Source organism: Tachypleus tridentatus, chromosome 13, assembly GCF_004210375.1.
Source record: "Tachypleus tridentatus isolate NWPU-2018 chromosome 13, ASM421037v1, whole genome shotgun sequence".
Lineage (NCBI taxonomy): Eukaryota > Metazoa > Arthropoda > Merostomata > Xiphosura > Limulidae > Tachypleus > Tachypleus tridentatus.
The window spans coordinates 96,456,516-96,477,176 of NC_134837.1; the positions used below are offsets into that span (position 1 = coordinate 96,456,516).

At 30.8% G+C, this 20,661-nt stretch overlaps 1 protein-coding gene across 6 annotated transcripts in view; it reads left to right on the plus strand.

Annotated features, from left to right (window-relative positions):
• LOC143240047 (cytoplasmic dynein 1 intermediate chain 1-like) overlaps positions 1-20,661 on the plus strand; it is an 84,423-nt gene that overhangs the window by 11,743 nt on the left and 52,019 nt on the right. For all 6 annotated transcript variants that reach the window (XM_076481867.1, XM_076481869.1, XM_076481868.1 and 3 more), the window contains exons 3-4: positions 8,362-8,473; positions 15,664-15,776. In XM_076481867.1, the coding sequence (XP_076337982.1) occupies positions 8,362-8,473; positions 15,664-15,776 (225 nt within the window). The remainder of the gene's footprint in view (positions 1-8,361; positions 8,474-15,663; positions 15,777-20,661) is intronic.

The following is a 20,661-nucleotide window of genomic DNA, read 5'->3' on the forward strand; positions in this document are numbered from 1 at the left end:
CTATTTCTCTGCCTGTTTCTCCAATATAGAAGTCGTGGCAGTTGTTGCATTGTATTTCATAAATAATGTTGGTGTTGTGTTTCTTAGTGTAGTTTTTACATAGTGTGGACTTTAGTTTTATACCAGGTTTTTGAATAAATTTGGTGTTTACTGAAATGTTGTGTTTTGTTGTAAGTTTTTCCAAATGTTGATTATTTTTTGATGATGTTGGGAACATATGGTGTGTAGCAGTGTAAGGTTTGTAGTTTGTCGTATTTTGGGATTTATTGTTTGTTTGTTGTTAGTCTAGGTGTGTGCATATAATGATTTTCCATGGTTTTTGGAAGAAATTTGTGGGGTACTTTATGGCTTTTATGCAGTATGTTTTTTGGTGTGAACCTTTGCTCTAAATCTGCATGTCCTGAGGTTGTTCTTTCACTTTTACATAGACAACTGGCTTATTCCCACTTTTTATGAATGGGAATTGGTCTGCCATACTTGTCAACTCCTTCTCAAAGCTGCTTGAGTGGACTGGTTTTTTACATGGGAGAAGTCCTTTCTTCATACTGTACAGTATCTATTTTGTTTGAATTTCTTTCTTCAACACCTATCTCAAGAGAGCCAAACCTTCTCCTTTCCAGCTCTGTTCTAAGAAACTGACCATTCAAAATGCCCTATCTGTTCTTTCACTTTCTGCTCCTGAAGTTCTGTTGCTTTCAGGGATGTAATTCTCAACAACCCCTCTCATACCTCTTGGTTGAGCTCATATGCAATCTCTATCTTTGATAATTAATGGATTCTTGTTCACAAAATCATGGATTTTCCCATTACCCTTTCTTTCTACATTGTGGATGATCTCTGGTGGTTGAACAAGGCTTATCCATTGTTGGATGCCCCACTTCCTCCTCCATGGGCAGATTTACAATGGTTTGTGGATACATCCCTTCAGAGCTGAGGTGTATAGGTTGCCCACCAAGTGACTTTGGGTTGTTGGTTTATGGAGTAATGTGCTATATGTATCAACGTCCTCAAACTTTTTGCTAGTTTTTCGGTTTGGGGATGATTTTTTTCCTCTCTCCAGGGGTCAATTTGTCATGATCTAATTTGACATTTCTACAGTGGTGATTCATGCCAGGCACAAAGGGGCACTTGCTTGAGATTCCTGTGTCTTCTCACCTTGGATCTTCTCTTTTTGGCCCGTAATCATCACATATGTTTGATGGCATGTTGCATATGGGATGCTTTAAATCGTGTGGCAGATTGTTTTCCATGAGAAGACTGGGTTTACCTGTCAATATGGTCCCTTCATCTTCCATTTTCTTGGTGGCTTTGTGTTCGTTGGAGTTCTTATCATATCTTTACATTTGCTATTTCCCTTAGTCACCATTCTCCTTTGTTTTAGTCCCTAATACCACATCTTCAAGCTTTAGCTACAAATGTTTTCAGCCAGGACTGGTTGAACAAGTTTCTTTGTGTTTATTGTCTTTTCTGATTGATTTTTACTGGCCTGCCTCCAGTTATAGTTATTCTCTCATGTCCTCTCCCTTTATTCTCTTACCACCTTTATCAACCACATCTTCTGATTCTGCATCCTGCACTTCACATCCTCCAGTGACAAATGTTTCCATAGTTAGATGATAGGAAAGAACTATGTGGCAAATAATAATAATTCCAGTACATAAAAAATACTAAAGAATTACAAGCATTGTATTTTACTAAACTTTAAAACATTATGCAGGTCTCCAAATGCACTCTGATTTCCTCCTTTTTTCAGGCTTTCTACTTTTCCCTTACTTTTAAGTAAAATTGTTTCTTACTTTTTAACCACACTTTTAGTTTAGTTCAATATGAAATATGAAACATGTACAATAACACAGTTGTAATTTGAATATAACAATTATTCCCATTTTTAACTTAAAATAGCAAAATGTAGAATCTGGCAGTTGCACAAGATATCACTTCTTGTTGGCATCAAAGACTGATACTTTCTTTTACAAGTTGAGCAAATTATATTTTCTACTTTCTTATGAGTGATGTTAAGAGTAATTATAACCTCCATTCCAATGAAGAATAACTGAGAGATGATCAGTTGTTCCTTTAGCATTATACATTTTGAGCTTTCAAATTGAAGCATGTGCTTGAGCTTTTGTTAAATTGCACTTTTTGTCATGATTATTGTTTGCATTAGCATTAGCTGCACATTGTTTGATTTTTGTGTGTTGTGTTGTGAAATAGCTGTACACTGATAGTTTTAATAGATATTATTATTTTTATGATAATTTTTGGTGCTGTGTTGTTTATTTAATCTATGATTCCATAATGGGGATGCTTGAGATGTGTTTAATAAGTTTTATGTTTTCTGAGTAATCTAGAAAACTAAAATTTTGTACACAGAAAATGATTCCGGTACTAGTTTTTAACCTATGTAAACAGTGTTGCTTATAGACTTTTATACTGATGTCAACCATTGCCAAATGACTAGTTTCACTGTTTATTTAATATTTTTTAAAATATTTGTCAAAAGGTAGTTGCTTTTTGTAATAGTACTGTCACAGATGAATTATGGAAAACAACTATTAAATAACTTCTTCAACTGGGGTATCCTTTGCTGTGCATGAAATAAGGTTTGTGTCTTATATTCAAAATTTTATTAAACTACTTTGTGTTTGTTATACTAATTAGTATAACATAAAATCTTAGCTTGCAATCCATATTTTAATATATATATAAGTTTTAAGTTTCTAATTATATGAGGAAATATTTTTAAAAATTCTAAACTTCTGCTTGTACGACACTCATTACATATTTTCTCTAGGCATCTGTCTTCTCTATTTTCCACCACCTCTTGAAAGAGTAAGAAATCAAATGTAAATTATTCACTATAGAATTGCTATTGCCCAGATAAACCATAATTTTTATAACTTTCAATTTTGTTTAGATACAGAGCTATCAGTAGAAAATCAAACCCTTCTTGCCACATCTCCTTTCACATCCTCTCTTTCAGGATATGTTCATAGTTCTCTCTTAGGTTGAAATATGTGTTACATGTAATAGATAGAAAGTCAAGAGTTTCATCTGTCATGTTACGTATTGCATAATTCTATGTTCTGAACAGATAATAGTTTCAGACAGAGTACAAGAAATGTTCAAGTGAGAATCTTAATGACTAGCTTGGATGAATGTGTAACAGCTATTGTTGTATAGTGAGAAAGCCAGAAAATTTGTGAGAGTTAAGGGATATTGTCTAGTTCTTACATTTTGTTAGTCTATATTCTTTGTTGTTGTATTTAATTAAAAATTACTGAGTACATTATCACCATTAGTATAAAAAAAGTAGGCTTAAATGTCCTCAACAGTCAATGGCAAGATAAAAGTAGATTGGATAAGTACTTTAGTTGTTTATTCTTTATTTGTTATTATAGAAGTAACTAAAATATAAAAATTTGGATCTTTTTAGGTTGGTTTAGATGAGGTACGATGTTAATGATAACATATTAAAATGTTTCACAAGGTGCAAGGAAACACGAACAACATGTAGGTAATGTAATTTGATAATGTAAGATGAACTTCACATTCCCCAATTGATTTACAACTTATATTGGCATGGATAGTAGTTATAGATGGTTCAAAGGTCAATTTAAAGGACAATAAAACAAAAGTTAATTATAAATGAATGTGTACTGTTATGAGCTTAAAGCTACTTAGGTAAATGAATGTTACAATTTGAAGTCATTCTGTAAAGAAGTAAAAAGTAATTTATATTTATTTTGAGTTGTTTTTGGTAGTTACAAGGCTGTTCAAGTTGACTAATCCTGTTTTGAGTTAGGGTAGAGAAAACAGATAAAATATAGTTTTACAGAGTAAAAGTGTTTGAAATGTATTAAAGAGGTTCTAGGGATCACACAAAGAAAATTTGAAAGTTTTGAGATGAGAAAAAGTATTTTTCAATTGCGAGATGAAAATTACTTTACATATAGACTATTCAAAACAAATACTTCCCTAAAAAAATGATATTTTTAATATGTGGAAAACTTGTGATCTTAACTGAAAGACTGACAAATTTTGTGTAGATGTACACACTGTAGTGATAGTTAGAAGTATTAAATCTGTAAAGACTGTAATACTATCATGATAGGTCTTCATGTGGTGAGGGCTTAAAGGCTGTGTTTGTTGACTTGGATTCAAAATTTAATTGAATGTATTATTTTATGAATTTATGTTTATAAATTTGGTATCAAATTATAGATTATAATTCAAATTTTAATATTATTCGTAAGTTAATTTCTTAATTTAAAAAAATAAATATATATAAAAAAATGTAAATATTAATTTTTGTGTGCCATGGGGTATGTTGATTTCAGTACTAGTTCAAATTAAATGTTTGTTGTCAGAATATAGTCTGTATTTTCATATGAATTACAAACTTAAATTTCTGATAATGACAAGCTAGGATGTAAAATAATAACCTCCTGACTTTTTTTAATTGATGAGATATTGCTCATGTACTGAATCAAACACAGTGATCCCTCTCATCTCTTTGCATTTTTGGAATGCTCCCGTATAAACATTTACTTCTGTGTGTGACATAGGAATAATCAATGCTCAGAATGTCTCCATAGTGGCTTTCCCAACCATTTTCAAGTATCATACCATTATTTTCTTCTTTCAAAACATGATTTCAAGATGGCAGGTTGTGTCTTTATTCTGCTTGAAATTGCATATTTTTTGAGACTCCTAAGCTTTGTATACTAATCTTGATAAATGATAGTGGAATTCTATGATATTGATATAGTTATTTATGATTTTTTGGTTATTTCAAATGTATGTATATTTATATACAAAATTTTTAAAAATTTGTTTCATTTATTTCACATGTGAAATTAATTTTAAAAGGCTTTGCAACCTACTGTAAGCAGCAGGTGAGCTCAGGGGTCACTATAACTAGAAGATATTATTAATTACTATATTTATTTATTGACTGTTCTGTTTTAAGAAAAATAAGATTAAGAAGTTTATTTATAAATAGTAATGTATTTAAATATATAATGTATTATAACTGAAATGTGACTGTATTTTACTAAATAGTATTGCTAGTACACTAAAACACAGCTAACACAGGTCACTTTGTAGAGCTCAGTTTTATATTCTTTGATATGGAACATGAATGCACCTGAAGTTCCCACTTGCTGTTCTGCCTAGATGTAGTTGCATATGTTTTATGTTGCATGCTATTGCCTGTTTATAATTGTGTTCATATAAAATCATAAACATGATCTCCAAAACAGAGATTATATAACTTATGCTATCCTGTATGTAATAATAATCTCAATAGTAACTGTTTAATATGTTTCCTATTTATAATCAGTGTCACAAAATAGTATTTATTTTTATCGAAACAAGTTTAATATTTGTAGTAAAGTTTTGAAAAGTTTTGGTGAGAAACTCATGGAACAATATTAACTGTATTTTCAGATTGTTACAGCCTAGGGAAAAAAGCTACCACACATCAGATACATTTTTCTTTTTTTAATTTCATTTAGAAATATTATGAGTCTTGAGAAAGTAATTCTGCATCAGTCTTGCAACATTTTAGGAAGCTTGATGTTTTACCTTCACCCTCCCTTCAGAGCTGAAATAGTTTTACCATTTTCTTTCTTTGAAGTGCTAACAATTAGCTATCTCTCTCTCAAAATATGTATGTTATGTTCTATGCACTATTGGTTGGAAATTTTTCTGTGTACATGTAGGTTTTCTGAATCATTTGAGAAGGAATATATATACCTCTGTGTCTTCTTTCTTATAACCTTATCTCTGAGTCAGGATTTTCAAGATTTCGACATGTTGGTGTGTATTGTACACGCTATTGAGCATTTACATCAGTGTTGTCTTAAATTGAAATAATTAACCTTGTCTATGGCCTATTTCCATGGCTGACATACAGACATTTGTCTGGCAACTGTAAAGAGGTTCTGTTTTTTTATATATGAAGTATGTTAGTCTGTTCATTTTGCATATTCTGGAGCTTTTCTACATTCTTACAGCAGATAACACTTCTGACACTTTTCTTTGTTGCTTCATTATTGTGTCTAGAGGCAGCTTTACAGGCTATGATGTGTAATTTTACAGTTTTTCAAGTGATTTGTTCAACCTCAAGATTCCTAAGAATTCAAAAATAAAATTATGCAGTATTATTGAAGTGGAAGAGTACATTCCAGAGATAAAAGATGTTATTCTCAGCAGCAAGCAGATTTTTGTTGCAGTGACATTATATCTATATATATATATATATATATAAGCAACACAGTAGATGAAGTTTGATATTATTTTTAAGACTTAAAAAAATTAATAGATAACTTCCAAGAAATAACACATTTACCTGTCAAACTAGTATTTAGGATTCTCATTAATCGTTAACCCCAAGAACTTCACTCACACATTTTAGTTCATCCACAAAAAAATTGCATTGTATGAGTATACTCACTCATGAAAATTTTGGTTCACATACATTAAAAAATAGAAAAAACACATTGATTTTAGTATTATAATGCTGTCACTGACTAGGGTAGTTATTGATATGAAATACATTAATATTTTATGGTAAGGTCTATAAATTTAGTATATATTACAAGTTGGCTTGACTTGCATGAATAATAGTTGAGCTCATGGATATCATGTGGTTTCCTGTTGGTAAAGAGAACTCAGTGTTGGTTCTCAAGCAAGTGTTCTGTTAATTGGCCACATCTTACAAATGTGATTTTCATTCCTATGTAGTTTGTAACCAACACTATTTTAGGTTGATTATCAAGCAGCTTGTTTATGAGGCAGTCAGTAATTAATCATGAGATGTTACTTGTTGCACCTATGAATAGCAGAGATGCTAACCATTACGATTTGAGTGTAATCATTACGATTTTGGTGTATACATTATGACTATATGCTCATACAGACAAATATTATGACTTGTTGCAACTCCCAAATTATTATATATTAAGTAGGCCTATACAATATAAAGTGATAAATTGTTCCCCCAGGGCTTGAAAGGGGTGAAAAGAAAATTTCTAGTGAGATACAAATAAATTTTGATGATAAATAAAATAACATAATCCAAATGGCTACTTGCAATAATCATGTTTGTGCTTGAAATAATAAAAAATATTTGTATCTCCGATGTCTATCAATAGTTTGAGTGCGGTGCTTCTCCATACTGGGTACGTGGGTGAATCCATAGTTACGCATCAGTGCTTGTCAGCCAGTCAGCGCTAGCGTAGATAGGAATTTCTCATTTTCTAAGCAGCATAAAACACCAATGCGATTGTTCACAAGTTGGGGAAAAAAAGAGGCCTTGTTCACCAGGTTGTCTTGTTTCTGGAAAATCTAAAAGGACTAAAACTGTGAAAGGGCTCTGTCTATAATTATTAGGCTCAGTCATTTGAAATAATTGGCATCTCTGGAATAGGAATGTATTCATGAATTCAGGTAATATGCCTTGATGTGACCAGATATAATAGTAGGAAGCATGGAGTGTTCATGTACCACTGAGAGCAGTTTAGTAACAATCTCAAAATTTTCTTAAGTTACTTGACTGAATTAATAGCCATGTAATACAGTAACTTTTAAGGTGGTTGGAGAGTGCTGGCCTGATTTAACCCTCTTGCCACAGGCATCCTTTACTACACATATCACAATATTTTAGTTATTTGCTATGAAAATTTAAACTACTTTTCATGTTATACTAATTAGTGTAGCATAAAATTGTAGTCATAGCTAATAATCCATATTTTAATATTATACAAGTTTTAAATTCTTGATTTTCATAGGGCAATATGAATATAAATTTTGAATTTTTTCTAAAATGAGGAATTTCATTTTTTCCTGTTGGCATCCCTTTTTCTTGAATTTATTTACCACTCCTACAAGAAACACAAAGTATAACTTAAATTACTATTATTATATTGTCATTGCTAGATAAAGCATAATTTTCATAGCCTTCAATTTTGTCTGGTTACAAAGTTATGAAATTGAGAAAAAGACCCTTCTTGTCATATTCACTTGTTACATCTCTTTCAGGATTTGTGAATAGTTCTCTGACATTCAGTAGTATATCATTTAGAATCAATAGAAAGCTAAGGTTTTCATCAATCAAAGAATATATCTTATGTTGTTTTCTGTATAGAAGAGCTGATTTCTCTTCTAGTACAAACTTCATTCCCATGAGAATGAAATTAATGTGCTGTGAATGTAATAATGACAGTCTAGAAATTTTATGAGTGCAAAAGTTCACATTTACAATGTTAATTATTCACTAAATCATTCAGTGAATATGAATACTATACTTTTTGAAGGCTGTGTATTACATAAGGATTTTTTTTTTTTGAATTACAGAGGGAAGTGTAACACGGTCGTTGAATGCTACTCCAGATACAAGTCTTTCTCCTATTCCAGACCAGAGTTTATCTTCAACACAAAGTGGAACAGGTCCTGTAAAGAATTTCAGGTATTGCCACTTAATTTTCAACTATTTAATGTAAAAAATGTAAGATAATGACAATTTAAAAATTAAACTTTAATGTTTTTGTAAGAATATTTGTATTCTTTGTACATACCAGATGATGAAGTGGAATTTGTTTGAATATAAATTTTCTTTTATCACGTTTTCATTTGTTTTTCCTAATACAAAGAACATAAAAGTAGAATTTTTCATGAAGAAATATACTAACTTTATCATTACACTATACTATTATAATCTAAATATTGGTAATTGGAGAAAAATAAAATTTACTATTTAGTAAAATAAAAACTATGGGAATAATTGTATACTTTCAGAGTATTGTTTTTGTAAAAATTAAAATAAATTTGTCCTTTTAACATGTTCCTGTAAAAAATAAAACAATAAAAAATCAAAAGCTCTTGTATTTAAAGTTAGAAACTAACAACATTTGTAGAAAGTTTAATAGTACATTTGGAGGATTTGATTTTGTTAGTAAATGCAGAGAGACAGTAATGAAATTTTTCTTTTGAGAGAGAGAGGAAAAGGTAAGCTACTTCCTTAAATAACAAAAAATGTCAGCTTTCTATTTGAATATGAATTCAGCATTAAGTACTACAATTTTGTTTTTCTGTACTCACCTTGCTTCTGTTTCCATTTGAATGTGCAGAGTGGTAATAAACAAAATGTATACTTCTGTGTAAATATTCCTGACATTGCTTCAAAACAGTTTACTTAAAAGTGGTACAGCTTGTACCCAATTTGTATCTGCATTTTAACATTATCTAACAGTTTTTCATTATAAGAATATAGTTTTTTTTTCTTATAGTAAAAGTAATTATGAAGCCTAATTTATGATATCATTCATCACTTATCAATGAGTTAACTTTGTTTTGGGAAATTATTCTCATTATTGAGGAACCTTGGACAAGGGCAAATTGAAAGAACATGGTGGAATGTATATTGTATTTGGTTGGAGAGAAAGTATTGTCATTTTTTGAATACTTTATTAAACTGAACAAAATTAGTCTTCAATTACAAATTTAATAAGGATAATACTTGCCATCATTTTCTATGATATAATTACAACTTTTAAGTAAGTTTTGGATTACTTGTGAATAAAATTCCTTTGGTTTGAATTAAAAAACAATTTTGAGCCAGTTTTGAGTTTCTTGGTATTTGCATACCTTTTTCCAACTAAGTAATGCTGTAAGGATCAGAAAAGATGATAATCAGATGGAGCATGATTTGATGAATAGGGCGAAGAAGATGCAAATTCTCATTTTAAGGACTGAAGTTTTTCTTGGGTCATTTTGGCAATGTGTGGTCTTTCATTGCCATGCAAAATCATTATGTATCTCTTTTTGTTAACAGTGCTTGGTGTAAGCATTTCAACTGATGACAGCTTCTTTCAGCTCTGATTGTTTGATTTGGATCCAAAATTTCATGATAGACTACACTTCTCAGATCTCACCAAACACAAAGCAAAACCTTTTATGGATGTAAGCCATTCTTTGGTGTTAGGACAGATGTCTGACAGGGATTCAGCCATGGTCTTTTACATTGAATATGCTCATAAAAAAAACAAACTACTTTTTATTGCCAGTAACAATTCTTTCCAAAAATGGTTCATTAGCATTGTTCAGTGATGCATAAATGGTGATCCTCTGAGCATGTTGATTATCTTTCAAATCATACAGAACCCATTGTCTGAGTTTTGAAACTTTCCAAGCTTGTGGAGGTGGGTAATATACAACTTGAATCTGGAATAACAAAGTATTACTCAGAGTTTCATGTGTGTTTAGTGTTAAACTTTAAATTCTTCCAGCTTGTTATGTAATGTCATACAACATTATAAAGATACCATAATACAAAAATTTTAATAAAAATAAAAATTTTACTGTAAGCTGATAGTGTATTCTAACAATGTCTACAAAACTGCTGTTGTAAAGGATTAGAAAGTAGTTATAAATTTTGTTTTCTGAGAGCATATTTCTAATAAACCAAGGTCTTTCTGTTTGATAAAATAAACTTCATAAGTAGAGCTTTGCGAGCTGTCATGAAAAATGTTTTTTGGAAACGTCACAAGCTGTAAGAAACAGTATAGGATTAAAACATATGTTTGTATATTTTTATAAGATGATTTAGATAATACTTCCTCTGTTTAGATGACTGCATTCAGAAAGGGAAACTGGGATATAGTGTTGTGAAATTCAGTATGAAGAAAAAATGTAGGAAGCAGAAGATTATAGTAGTGTGGTAATGGTAAATTATGATAGCATCGTGGAGACACTACATGGTAACCATGAGTGTGCAAGCCATCATCCAAACTCATATTCAAGCAGTTTTTAAAAAGTCTACTATGTGTTAGCTTGGTTTACATGCACCAAGTTTTACAACACTGAGTCCAACATTTTTCTGAACTGTCCTTTGAACAGCAGAAATGACTTTAGAAACACCTTGCCCATAAACATGTGCATATAAGTTCATTAATTTATAATGAAAGAATTAACAACCATACAGCATGGGAGTATGAGATAAAGGTGGCATATATTATCAGTTACTTAATCAGAGCTGTGGTAGATGCTTACACACAAAATTAATCATGGCAACAAATTATGCATATAATTTATTTTAATCAGCATTAGTTTTTTTATTGAAGTGTAGTAAGATGTTGAAGTATTTAGGGACACTGTTCCTAGTGTCATGACATTTTATCTTTGCACAGTAAAATTATTAAGTAAAACAATTTTTTTATTGAATTTTGAAACTGGGGACAGCCTCACTTTAGATTTATTGTGTACTATTAAATGTTGACTTTGTTTCTTTGATACAACTATGTAAAAGGTTGTACAAATATCATTCCAATCGTAACCAGTCACTGGAAGCATGTTGTGATGGGTAAATACAATATTTTCTGTTGGTACAAAGCATTTGATAACAACAGTTTTACTTGGTCATGTTTTGTTTTTTGTTTTTTTAATTAAGCACAAAGCTACACGACGGGCTATCTGTGCTTTGCCCCCCACGAGTATCGAAACCCTGTTTTTAGTGTTGTAAGTCTGCAGACATACTGCTGAGCCACTGGGGGGCGACTTGGCCATAATAGGCGACTTGTTCATTGTGTATGCAAGTGTGCACATTATGTTTATTCTTTTCATATAAGATTTTGTTTCTCTTCACCAGTTATGTTTAGTTTCATAACTTAGATTTCTAGATGAACATTATCATTGTTTAGTGAAAGATTGCCTGCTTTGATGATTTATGCAATTTTGAAGCAGTTTCTCTCTCTCTCTTTTTTTTTTTTAGCTTCATGTTGGTGTATTAGAAAAATATTGTGCTTATAAATTGTTGTTAGCCAGTTTATCATGACAGATATCATAACAAATATAAACTTGATGTACTCTAGGTTTATTTGGTTGTGTTAGAATATTTTCTGTCATGAAGTTGAAACATTTTGGATTAGCACCCAGTTTAAGTATTTTTCTTTTTGTTTATCATTACTTTAGTCCAAGGTTGCAGTATTAAATCATGAAAATGCTTGTCTCAACTCTATTCTTTCTAACTGGAACTAGGTACTGTCTATGTGAAAACCATATATTAGGAAGAAAAATGTGTTGTGTATTCACTTGTCCAGCAGGGACAACAGAAGAAAGCATGGCTGAAGTAAGTTACTTGGTCAGTCAGAGATCAGTGGGAACCTGGAGAATTAGAAGTTCTCCAGTTCTAGGGATACTTGATCTGTAAGTGAGATGATGTGTAAGTACATATGAAGTTTCAAGCAGTGCCTGGCATCATAGTTTGTGGCTGTAATCCTTCACTAATTAAAATTCATCTAACTTTGCAGTTAATTCTGGACGTTCAGTATTTGAGGTCTCATTTTGGCCATGGTCTGATACTTGCCATTGCTGGGCACTTAGATGAAGATGCATTGCTTGCTGATGTGCGTGATATGCAAAAACTTTTTATGTTTGTCAGTCAGGTTGACCTTATAATATCTAGAAGCTATGTAAAAGCAGCATTAGGTCTTAAGGAAACTAAATCTGGGGACGTACTGTCTTGAGAGGTTTTTACATTGGCAGTGACCATTTCTGTTTCAGAGGAGCCAAACTAACAGGTGACTCAGCAGCTTTTCACCTTGACCCTAGTGATGCTGTCTGTAAAGGATCCATATACAGAGAAGAAGAAATGGGTCCTGCAGGATAGTGATAATGTTAAATGTGTTCACATCTATAATGGACTGGCACATTACATTCCTAAGCCTAAGAAAAATGTTTCTGGATCCTGAATCCTTTTGAAGATTGACCAAATCTCTCAAAGATAGGGGCAGTTCAGACTCTTCTGTAGTTCTGGCCACTGTGGGTTTAACAACTATCTGATCTAGCATTTCATATATGACCACCATGATATCAGAAGCAATGCTGACAAGCCAACCAATTTGTGGATTTTCTTTTTCATCACTGCCATGCTGCAAATTCAATATTAATGAAATGAGCCTCCACCTTGATGACAGGAGTTCCAGCTATAAAGATGAGAAGAAAACCTCACTGCCTAAATGACTCTAGGATTTGTTGTAAAGGATGCTGAGGGCTGAACTCCTGACTAAATCTCCAAAGATGATTATGAATCTTTCTACACTAAAACAGGTTCTAGTAGTGAAAAGGCACTGATTGTGCTCTGAACAGTTATGAAATACTGGCTGTATCAGTAAGTAATATCTTCTTTGCAAATGGATAAGGAAGTGAAGAAATGCACCATTTGTGGGCAAAATTGGATGACACAGAGAGAGCAACTTTGAAAGGCCAGGAGAACCTTAAGACCACCATGACAGCACTGGAGAATCTGCTGACCAGGGCTAAGGCTATAGGGAGTGAAACCTTGATGAATTCTTGGCTTGTCTTAAATTTTGTGTATTTTTTAGTTTTTCCAATAACTTAAAATGTGTTGTGTGAATGTATTCTTATTTAATTTTCTTTGTCTATTTCCCTTTTTATTAAAAACAAAAATACACACGCTCGCTCGCATGTGCATATGGTTTTTATTAAATCTTAACTTTTTTCTTCTCTACTTTGCATTTACTTCACTTAATGTTTTACCAATATAGTATTTTGTATTTTATATTTTTGTTATGTATTTGATCATCTTTAATGGTGTTAAGGTATTAAAGGTGGTGTTTTATTGTGATATTTTTTAATTTTTAATTAAGCTCCAAAACCTAAAATGAAAACCCTTTGAGAATGAAATTCAAAATAACTGTTACCTTAGAAGTACCCTTTAAGACTATATCACAAGTAGTAAACATCACATAAAGAACTTCTTAATTAGAAACCTAAAATAAGAGGTAGTTTATGAATTTTGCAACTGTTTTGTTTTTTACCTGTGTTTGCATAGCGTGTTGGAATACTTTCATAAAGGGAATAGATAATCTATCTGATGAGGTAATTGTGTGTAGGACTAAAGTAAAGTTAATACATTTCTTGATCATGTCATTAATTTGATTTGTTTTAAAGTTAGGTTCAGTTGTGAACTTGATGAGAAGCCTGAAACAAAAGTGTGGTGTTCAGACATACTATATGTTGTTGTTTTTTTCAGTCAATATAGAAATTCACTAATTGTTTTGTGATTTCTGATTCTATGCAGTTTTAGCATAAAGTGGGGTCAATAAAACTGTTAAGTTTGTTTTATTGTATTTGTTTCTATGCTGTTCTGTACCAGATAACATGTACTTTACTCACAGGGATATTTCAACTTCACGCATTGTATAGAATAGGTCAACAACAAAATTTTCTTTCATTGGCTAAATAGACAATATGTAGAGATGACAACCTTAATTTTATGTAGGAGAATCACTAGACATATGGTAACACATATTTTTATGGATAAATCTTTTGCTTTCTATTTGTACAGAGAATTGGTTCAGTGTCAGTTTTGCTTGGTTAACACAGTGAATAAGTTAAAAGAAAGATATTTTGCCAAAGGAAAGTTGTTGACTGATTTAAGGATCCTTTCTGGTAACTGACCTGTAATTACTGAATCATACATATTGTTTTTTTGCTTTATGTATCACAAAAATTGTTTCACTTTACATAATGTGGGGACTGGAGTCTCAAATATTTTATCTCGGACACAGTCAAGTAGTTAAACTTAAATTTACTTCATAATTTTTCTGATAGATTATCTCACTATAAAGTGAACCTATCTCATATTTGTGCAGAAATCATTTTCACTGTGACCTGACAGCTTATTTTAATAAACAAACATTTCAATGTAATTTTTACTTAGAAGTTCAGTTGTTTAGAAGGAAAAAATTACTGTTTTAGATAAAAAGAAAAAAGTCATGCCAAACATGCTTGCCTTTTCCGTCATGTGGGTGTTGTAATGTGATGGTCAGCCCTACTTTTCATTGGTAAGAGTAGTCCAAGAATTGGCAATGGGTGGTGATGACTAGCTGCCTTTCCTTAAGTTTTACAGTGCTAAATTAGGGACAGCTAGTGCAGATAGCCCTCGTGTAGCTTTGAGCAAAAGCAAACAATCATAAAGAAAAGAAGAAAAATTAACTTCAAAGACCTTTTTGGTTATGATTTATTTTCTTTTTTACATTTAAGTAAAACTCTCAAAGTTTTTCTCATTTAAGGCTACCAAAAAAAAAAAAAAAATTAAACCTTTAGTATAGATACTGTCTGTAATTATGTTGGCCTGTACTCTATGGTGAGTTATGGACAACCAGCAACAAGTGATAGTTTTTATGCTTTTAAGTTGAATTTGTAACTGATGAAATTTCCAGAAATTCGTAAATAGAATTTCAGGCTTATAGCTTATGAAAAATATTGTAACTGTTTCTTTTGGGAAACATATATATAATATTTAAACACTGCTGTTATGTCTGTGTTAAATAAAAATTCCTGTACTTAATTTAAAGATGAACATCCTTGAATAAAAATTTAAAAAAACAACAACTAATTTCCACCTGAATATTTAGTATTAGTTAAAAAATATACTTTAAGTGTAAATTTTAAATTTGTCTAAAACAACAAAAGCCAGTTATATATATATTTGTAGAAAACCACAATGAATAATAATAATATCTAATATTTATATTTTATAAATTGTTTATGAGTTTAATTTAATGTGTTTAATTTTTTTCATGTTGTATGCTTCTAAATGTTTCCTATGATGCATTGTTTTGTTTCTCATTAAAGGAAACAGCCAAAATTGAGTGTTGTTAGTGTCCATCAAGCTAATATTCCTCCAAAAGAGAATGTGACTTATAATAAACAAACTCAGACAACATCAACTACAGTTGACAGAGAAGGTAATTTGTGATATATTTTAGAATAAATAGTCAGTAGAATTGTATTTTATTTGGTTACTACTTGTTTTTTTTTAAGTAGCAAGAAAAAGTTGTATTTTAAAATATATTGTAGAAAATTATGCACTGTTACCAAATTTATTCTACGAAACTATAATTATTAGACTTTAGATATTTGTATTGGATACTCTGGTGTATTAGATGTACAATTTTTTGTAAATTTATTAAATTTTTTTATGTATGTTATGATCAGAATTGTAACTTTATCATGAACGTAATTATTTCTTTTTTTTGTAATAAGGAAATTGATTTTACTATTTTTATTTTGTATATAAATTACTTAAACATTTTATAATCTTGCCTATAAAGTATATACTATATTGTGGCTTATCAAGTGATCTATCTTGATAAATATAATTAATAAAACATTTTTATTTACTGAAACTTTACACAAATAATGTTAGAAAATAATTACTTGAACTATGAAAACAATTTGAAAAGAAATATGCATGAGCTTGAAAGTAACTGAATTTATATATTTTATATGTAATTATATATAAGTTTGTACATCTTGCTTGAAACATTTTAAAAAGTGATAAATTTTGAAAGAATTTGGAATATATGGAATTTTCCTTGAAAATGTCTAAAATTTAACTCTCTTGCTATGGGGTTGGTTAGTTCGACCTAAATCTTAACATCAAATTCATTCTTAGTTTCCATACAGGAACATTTAATATATTTTGTGTATATTCACAAAATACTGCAGGCTTTCTGTAAGCATAAGGTTTTTGTAGACAAAACATTAAAATTGTTAAGGAAGTATTTTTACTGAAAACCTCCGTGAATATGTGGAATCAAAGTATTGACTGCTTTGAGTGCAAAATGATATTTATTCTTTTTTTGCTGTTAACTGTCAATGAAACTCAACCATACTTTTTTAAACTAATGGTATTACTAAACTAAATATTTTTTTCTTTACTTAAGTAATGCACCTAAGAACATAGAATAATAACACATAAAAAGCAGACAATATCCTATAAATAAGCTTTTTCTGGCTTTCTAACTATGAGATATGAGCCATTAAAATTAAGCTAAGCTCCTCACTGTTTCCTATGGGAATGTAGTTTGAACTGGAAGTGAAATAGACAGTTTTCTATATAGACATTATATACATAAAACTTTGGCTTTCTGTTGGCTGTAAAGAATATAGTATTAAGCATTGGAGAGAACTATTTTCAATTTTTGAAAGAGAGGATATGGTAGGTGGGTGTGGCACTAGGGATCTCATTTCCTTTGGTTTTCATGAGTAATAACTTTATTATAAAAAGTAATATAGATTAAATTTTATAATTCTGCGAGTAGTGGTAAATAAATTAGACAAGAGGGGATACCTAGAGAGCAAATCTCACAGTTCTTACACTAGGGTGAGATTGAGGATTTTTAAAATAAATATTTCCCTATAAAATAAAAAACTTGTATGATATAAGAGTTGATTTATTAACTATATTTCGATGTCTAGATTATTCATATACTATGATAATTAAATTTTGGTTGTAACGTTTTTAAAAATTCGAGATGTACAATTTGATGTGTCCACAGCAAGAGGGTTAATATATGTAATTACAACTTGTGAAGTGTTAAAAACCATTAGCATAATTTATTGGTGCTCATCGTGTTATAACCAAAGATTCTGCTCAGAGAACTTGTTTTCAAAGGAATCGTTTTTTTTTTCAAGTACAAAATATTAATATTTTTTGGGTTTTGTACAAATGTTTAGCATTAGTTGATACCACAAATAAGTAGATTTACCAACACATTTTACCATCAGTTTTGTTTTCAACATGTTCATTGTTACTAGAATTTGCTTTTAATAATTGACACTATATAACTACCAGTATAAACTTGTATGATGGATTTAACAGCTATAATATGGGGCTGGAGGGCAGAAAATAAATAAGAGACTCAGTGGGTCTTGTGTGTATTGTCAAAGGTATCAAAGTTATAGCAACCAAACCAAAATTACTGAAATAAAAATGGTTTTCTGGTAAAGCAAGTATAAAAATTAAATCTTAATGGTGAACTTTAATTTATTTGTGTTGTTTCATATGCTTCTTGTTTTTAAATTGCCTGATCATTTTTATATTATTATTTTTTATGGTAATAGTTGGGTTAGGTAATGTTATGTCAATCACCCTCAGAATTGAAGGTTCATGAATGTTGGTGCTGAAGAGATAAGTTTTCACCAAGTTTCTCATCTCTAGGTCAAATGGTTTTTATGTGACAGGTTACAATTTGATGAGAAATGGCTCCCATTTGGCTGTTTTTTATATTTTTAATGCAGTAGATAAAAATAAACTAGTGCTGGAAAGCTGTCTTTCTGCTCAGTTTAAAATTGATGTCAAACTTAATTGTTGTTCTTTTGCTTCACTGCACTGTAAACTTCAACATGGAAAATCAAAACAAACGTTGTATACTGAAGATCACACCATCTTCTATGTTTGTACCAAAAAAATCAGCCTGGAATCTTAATGGGATCAGGAGGTATTCACTCATTTTATTGTATTATTCTACTTCCTGGGTGATAAAATTAAGAATGATTGGAAAGGGTGGTATATTTAGGGTTGACTGGATAGTAAAACAGTTTGCTAAATTCATGTTTTTGATAATGTAATAACATTTACACATGATATAAATGGTTATGATTTATACTGGTTGTGGATTCATACACAGAGGTAAGTTTAATTAAATGGAAAAGTTTATAATATTTTTTCTATTTATATTACCCCTTTTTTTTACCACTCTTACTACTTTCTGCAGTTTTTTCTCTGGTAACTTGTATGTTCTTCCTGTTGCTATGATGGGGACACCAACAGGAGGGTTTGGCCTCATTCAACAACCAACATGTCATGATGTTTGGGAATGAAAAATGTCATGTTGGTTCAGTAGGATGCAAAAACGTGGTTATGATGAAATGTTTTAGTTTTTTTTACTGTGAATCAGCACCACCAAAAAGCAAAACAAATGTTTCACTCCATTTTTTTGTTTTCAGATGTACAAGAATCTTCACAAAAAAATGGATAGCATTTGTGTCATGGCTTTGGCAACTTAAAATAACAGCAAAGCTCAGACTTTTGAATTATTGAATGTCTGTTCTAAAAAAGGATACATTGTGGCTTGTTTTTTTTGTCTCTTGAAATTTCCAAAATGTGTCTTGTGTAAGAAATGTATAGATTTGAAGTAACTCTCCAATCACAATTACTTGTTCTTCTTCCAAGTTGTCTTTCTTCTCATCCATAGAAATTGCCTGCTGTTTGAGATAACATCATATTTATTTATAGCAATAATGTTATCAGTGAGAGCATCGAAAAATCTTTGCTTGAGTTTCTTATTGTCTCAGTAGTTGACCCATAATACTTAGTTCACCTTGCTCTTTGAGAGTCCATTAGAAATTTCATTCAGTGATTTCTTCAAGTGTGCTATCTTTGAGCAAAAGTAGCAGGTTGGTTTTGTCATGTTTTTTCATTCTCATTTATTTCGTAGTAGACACAGTTTGATAATGTCAGTACTTTTACAAATGTGGCAGCATGTGTATTATTAAGGCTGAGTGATACTTATAAGCAAGTTCTTCATTCATAATCCATTCCTTATAACGTTATTGTTCTGGTATATCGCAAAGGTGCATATAGTGTGCATTTTAGTTGCCCCGGCTAACTCCGTATTCTTTGGGAAGATACTGCATCTAGAGCTGATTGATTAGTGGTATTTGCTAAGGGATTAATTGGCAGGCTGAGTAATTGATTAGTATACCACACCCCCTACAACCTGTACAAGCATTGTAAAAAAAAAAAGGGGGGTATGGGCTTAGTGTTATAACATTTTTAACCACTGCATTATTCTAATGTGCAATTAATTTTCCTATTTTGTTTTGCATTATTTTGATTTTTTAAGTAATTTTCAAATCATTCTTGATTTTATAGGATTGATCTCTTCTAAAGATGGCTGTTTAAGTATTTCTAAAAATAAATAAATAATTTTTTTTTCAAATAAAATTATTACAAGTTTTATGACATTTTCTCAGTCAGTGGATGAATTGCTATGTTGACTAATTACCACCATGTGATTGCCTTTTTTTTTTTTTTTCATGTATGCCGTAATCGTACATTTAGCTTCTTTAAATCAAATAAAAATGATGATTAATTAATGAAAGTATTTTATTCTTATGTTAAGGGTAATATTTTTATTTAAAACATAATAACATATAAATAATAATGTTTAGGAACAACAAGAGACCTATTGGCCATCTAGGCATGAGTTTCCTTTACAAATTTATGAAGTTGTCACTGATCTCAAAATTTTTATAACTTATAAAGGAAACTTCATAATTAAGAAACATTAAATGTAAAAACGAATGGGGTTTTAATTTTCTCTAATGAGATTGATGGGCTATAACAAGCATATGAATATTGGGCTGTATTTTTAATTACTGTATGAATTTATACAGTGTAGAAGATGTGAGAAAAGGAACAAATGTAATTTCCTCATTGTTGCTACCTGCACTCTTGTTACTAGGCATAGGGTATTTAGTTACATAGGCCAACCTTACCCTCATGGCTATTTTCAACCTACTATCATTCTGTAGGTCTTTATTCACATCCTGTGCAGTTTGATCAATCCCATGAGGTTGATATCAGTCACTTTGGGCTGTCTTGTCTTCCAAACTAAAACTATTAAATAAATAAAACACAAAGCCAGCTTTTATCTTTCATATAGTTATCAAGCTTTCTCTTAAACTCAAATTTACTACCTCTTCAGCATCAAAGGCAACACATTCCAAAGGCCAACTGCCTTTCTAGAAAAATAAAACTGTCATAACTGAAGGTGACTCCCA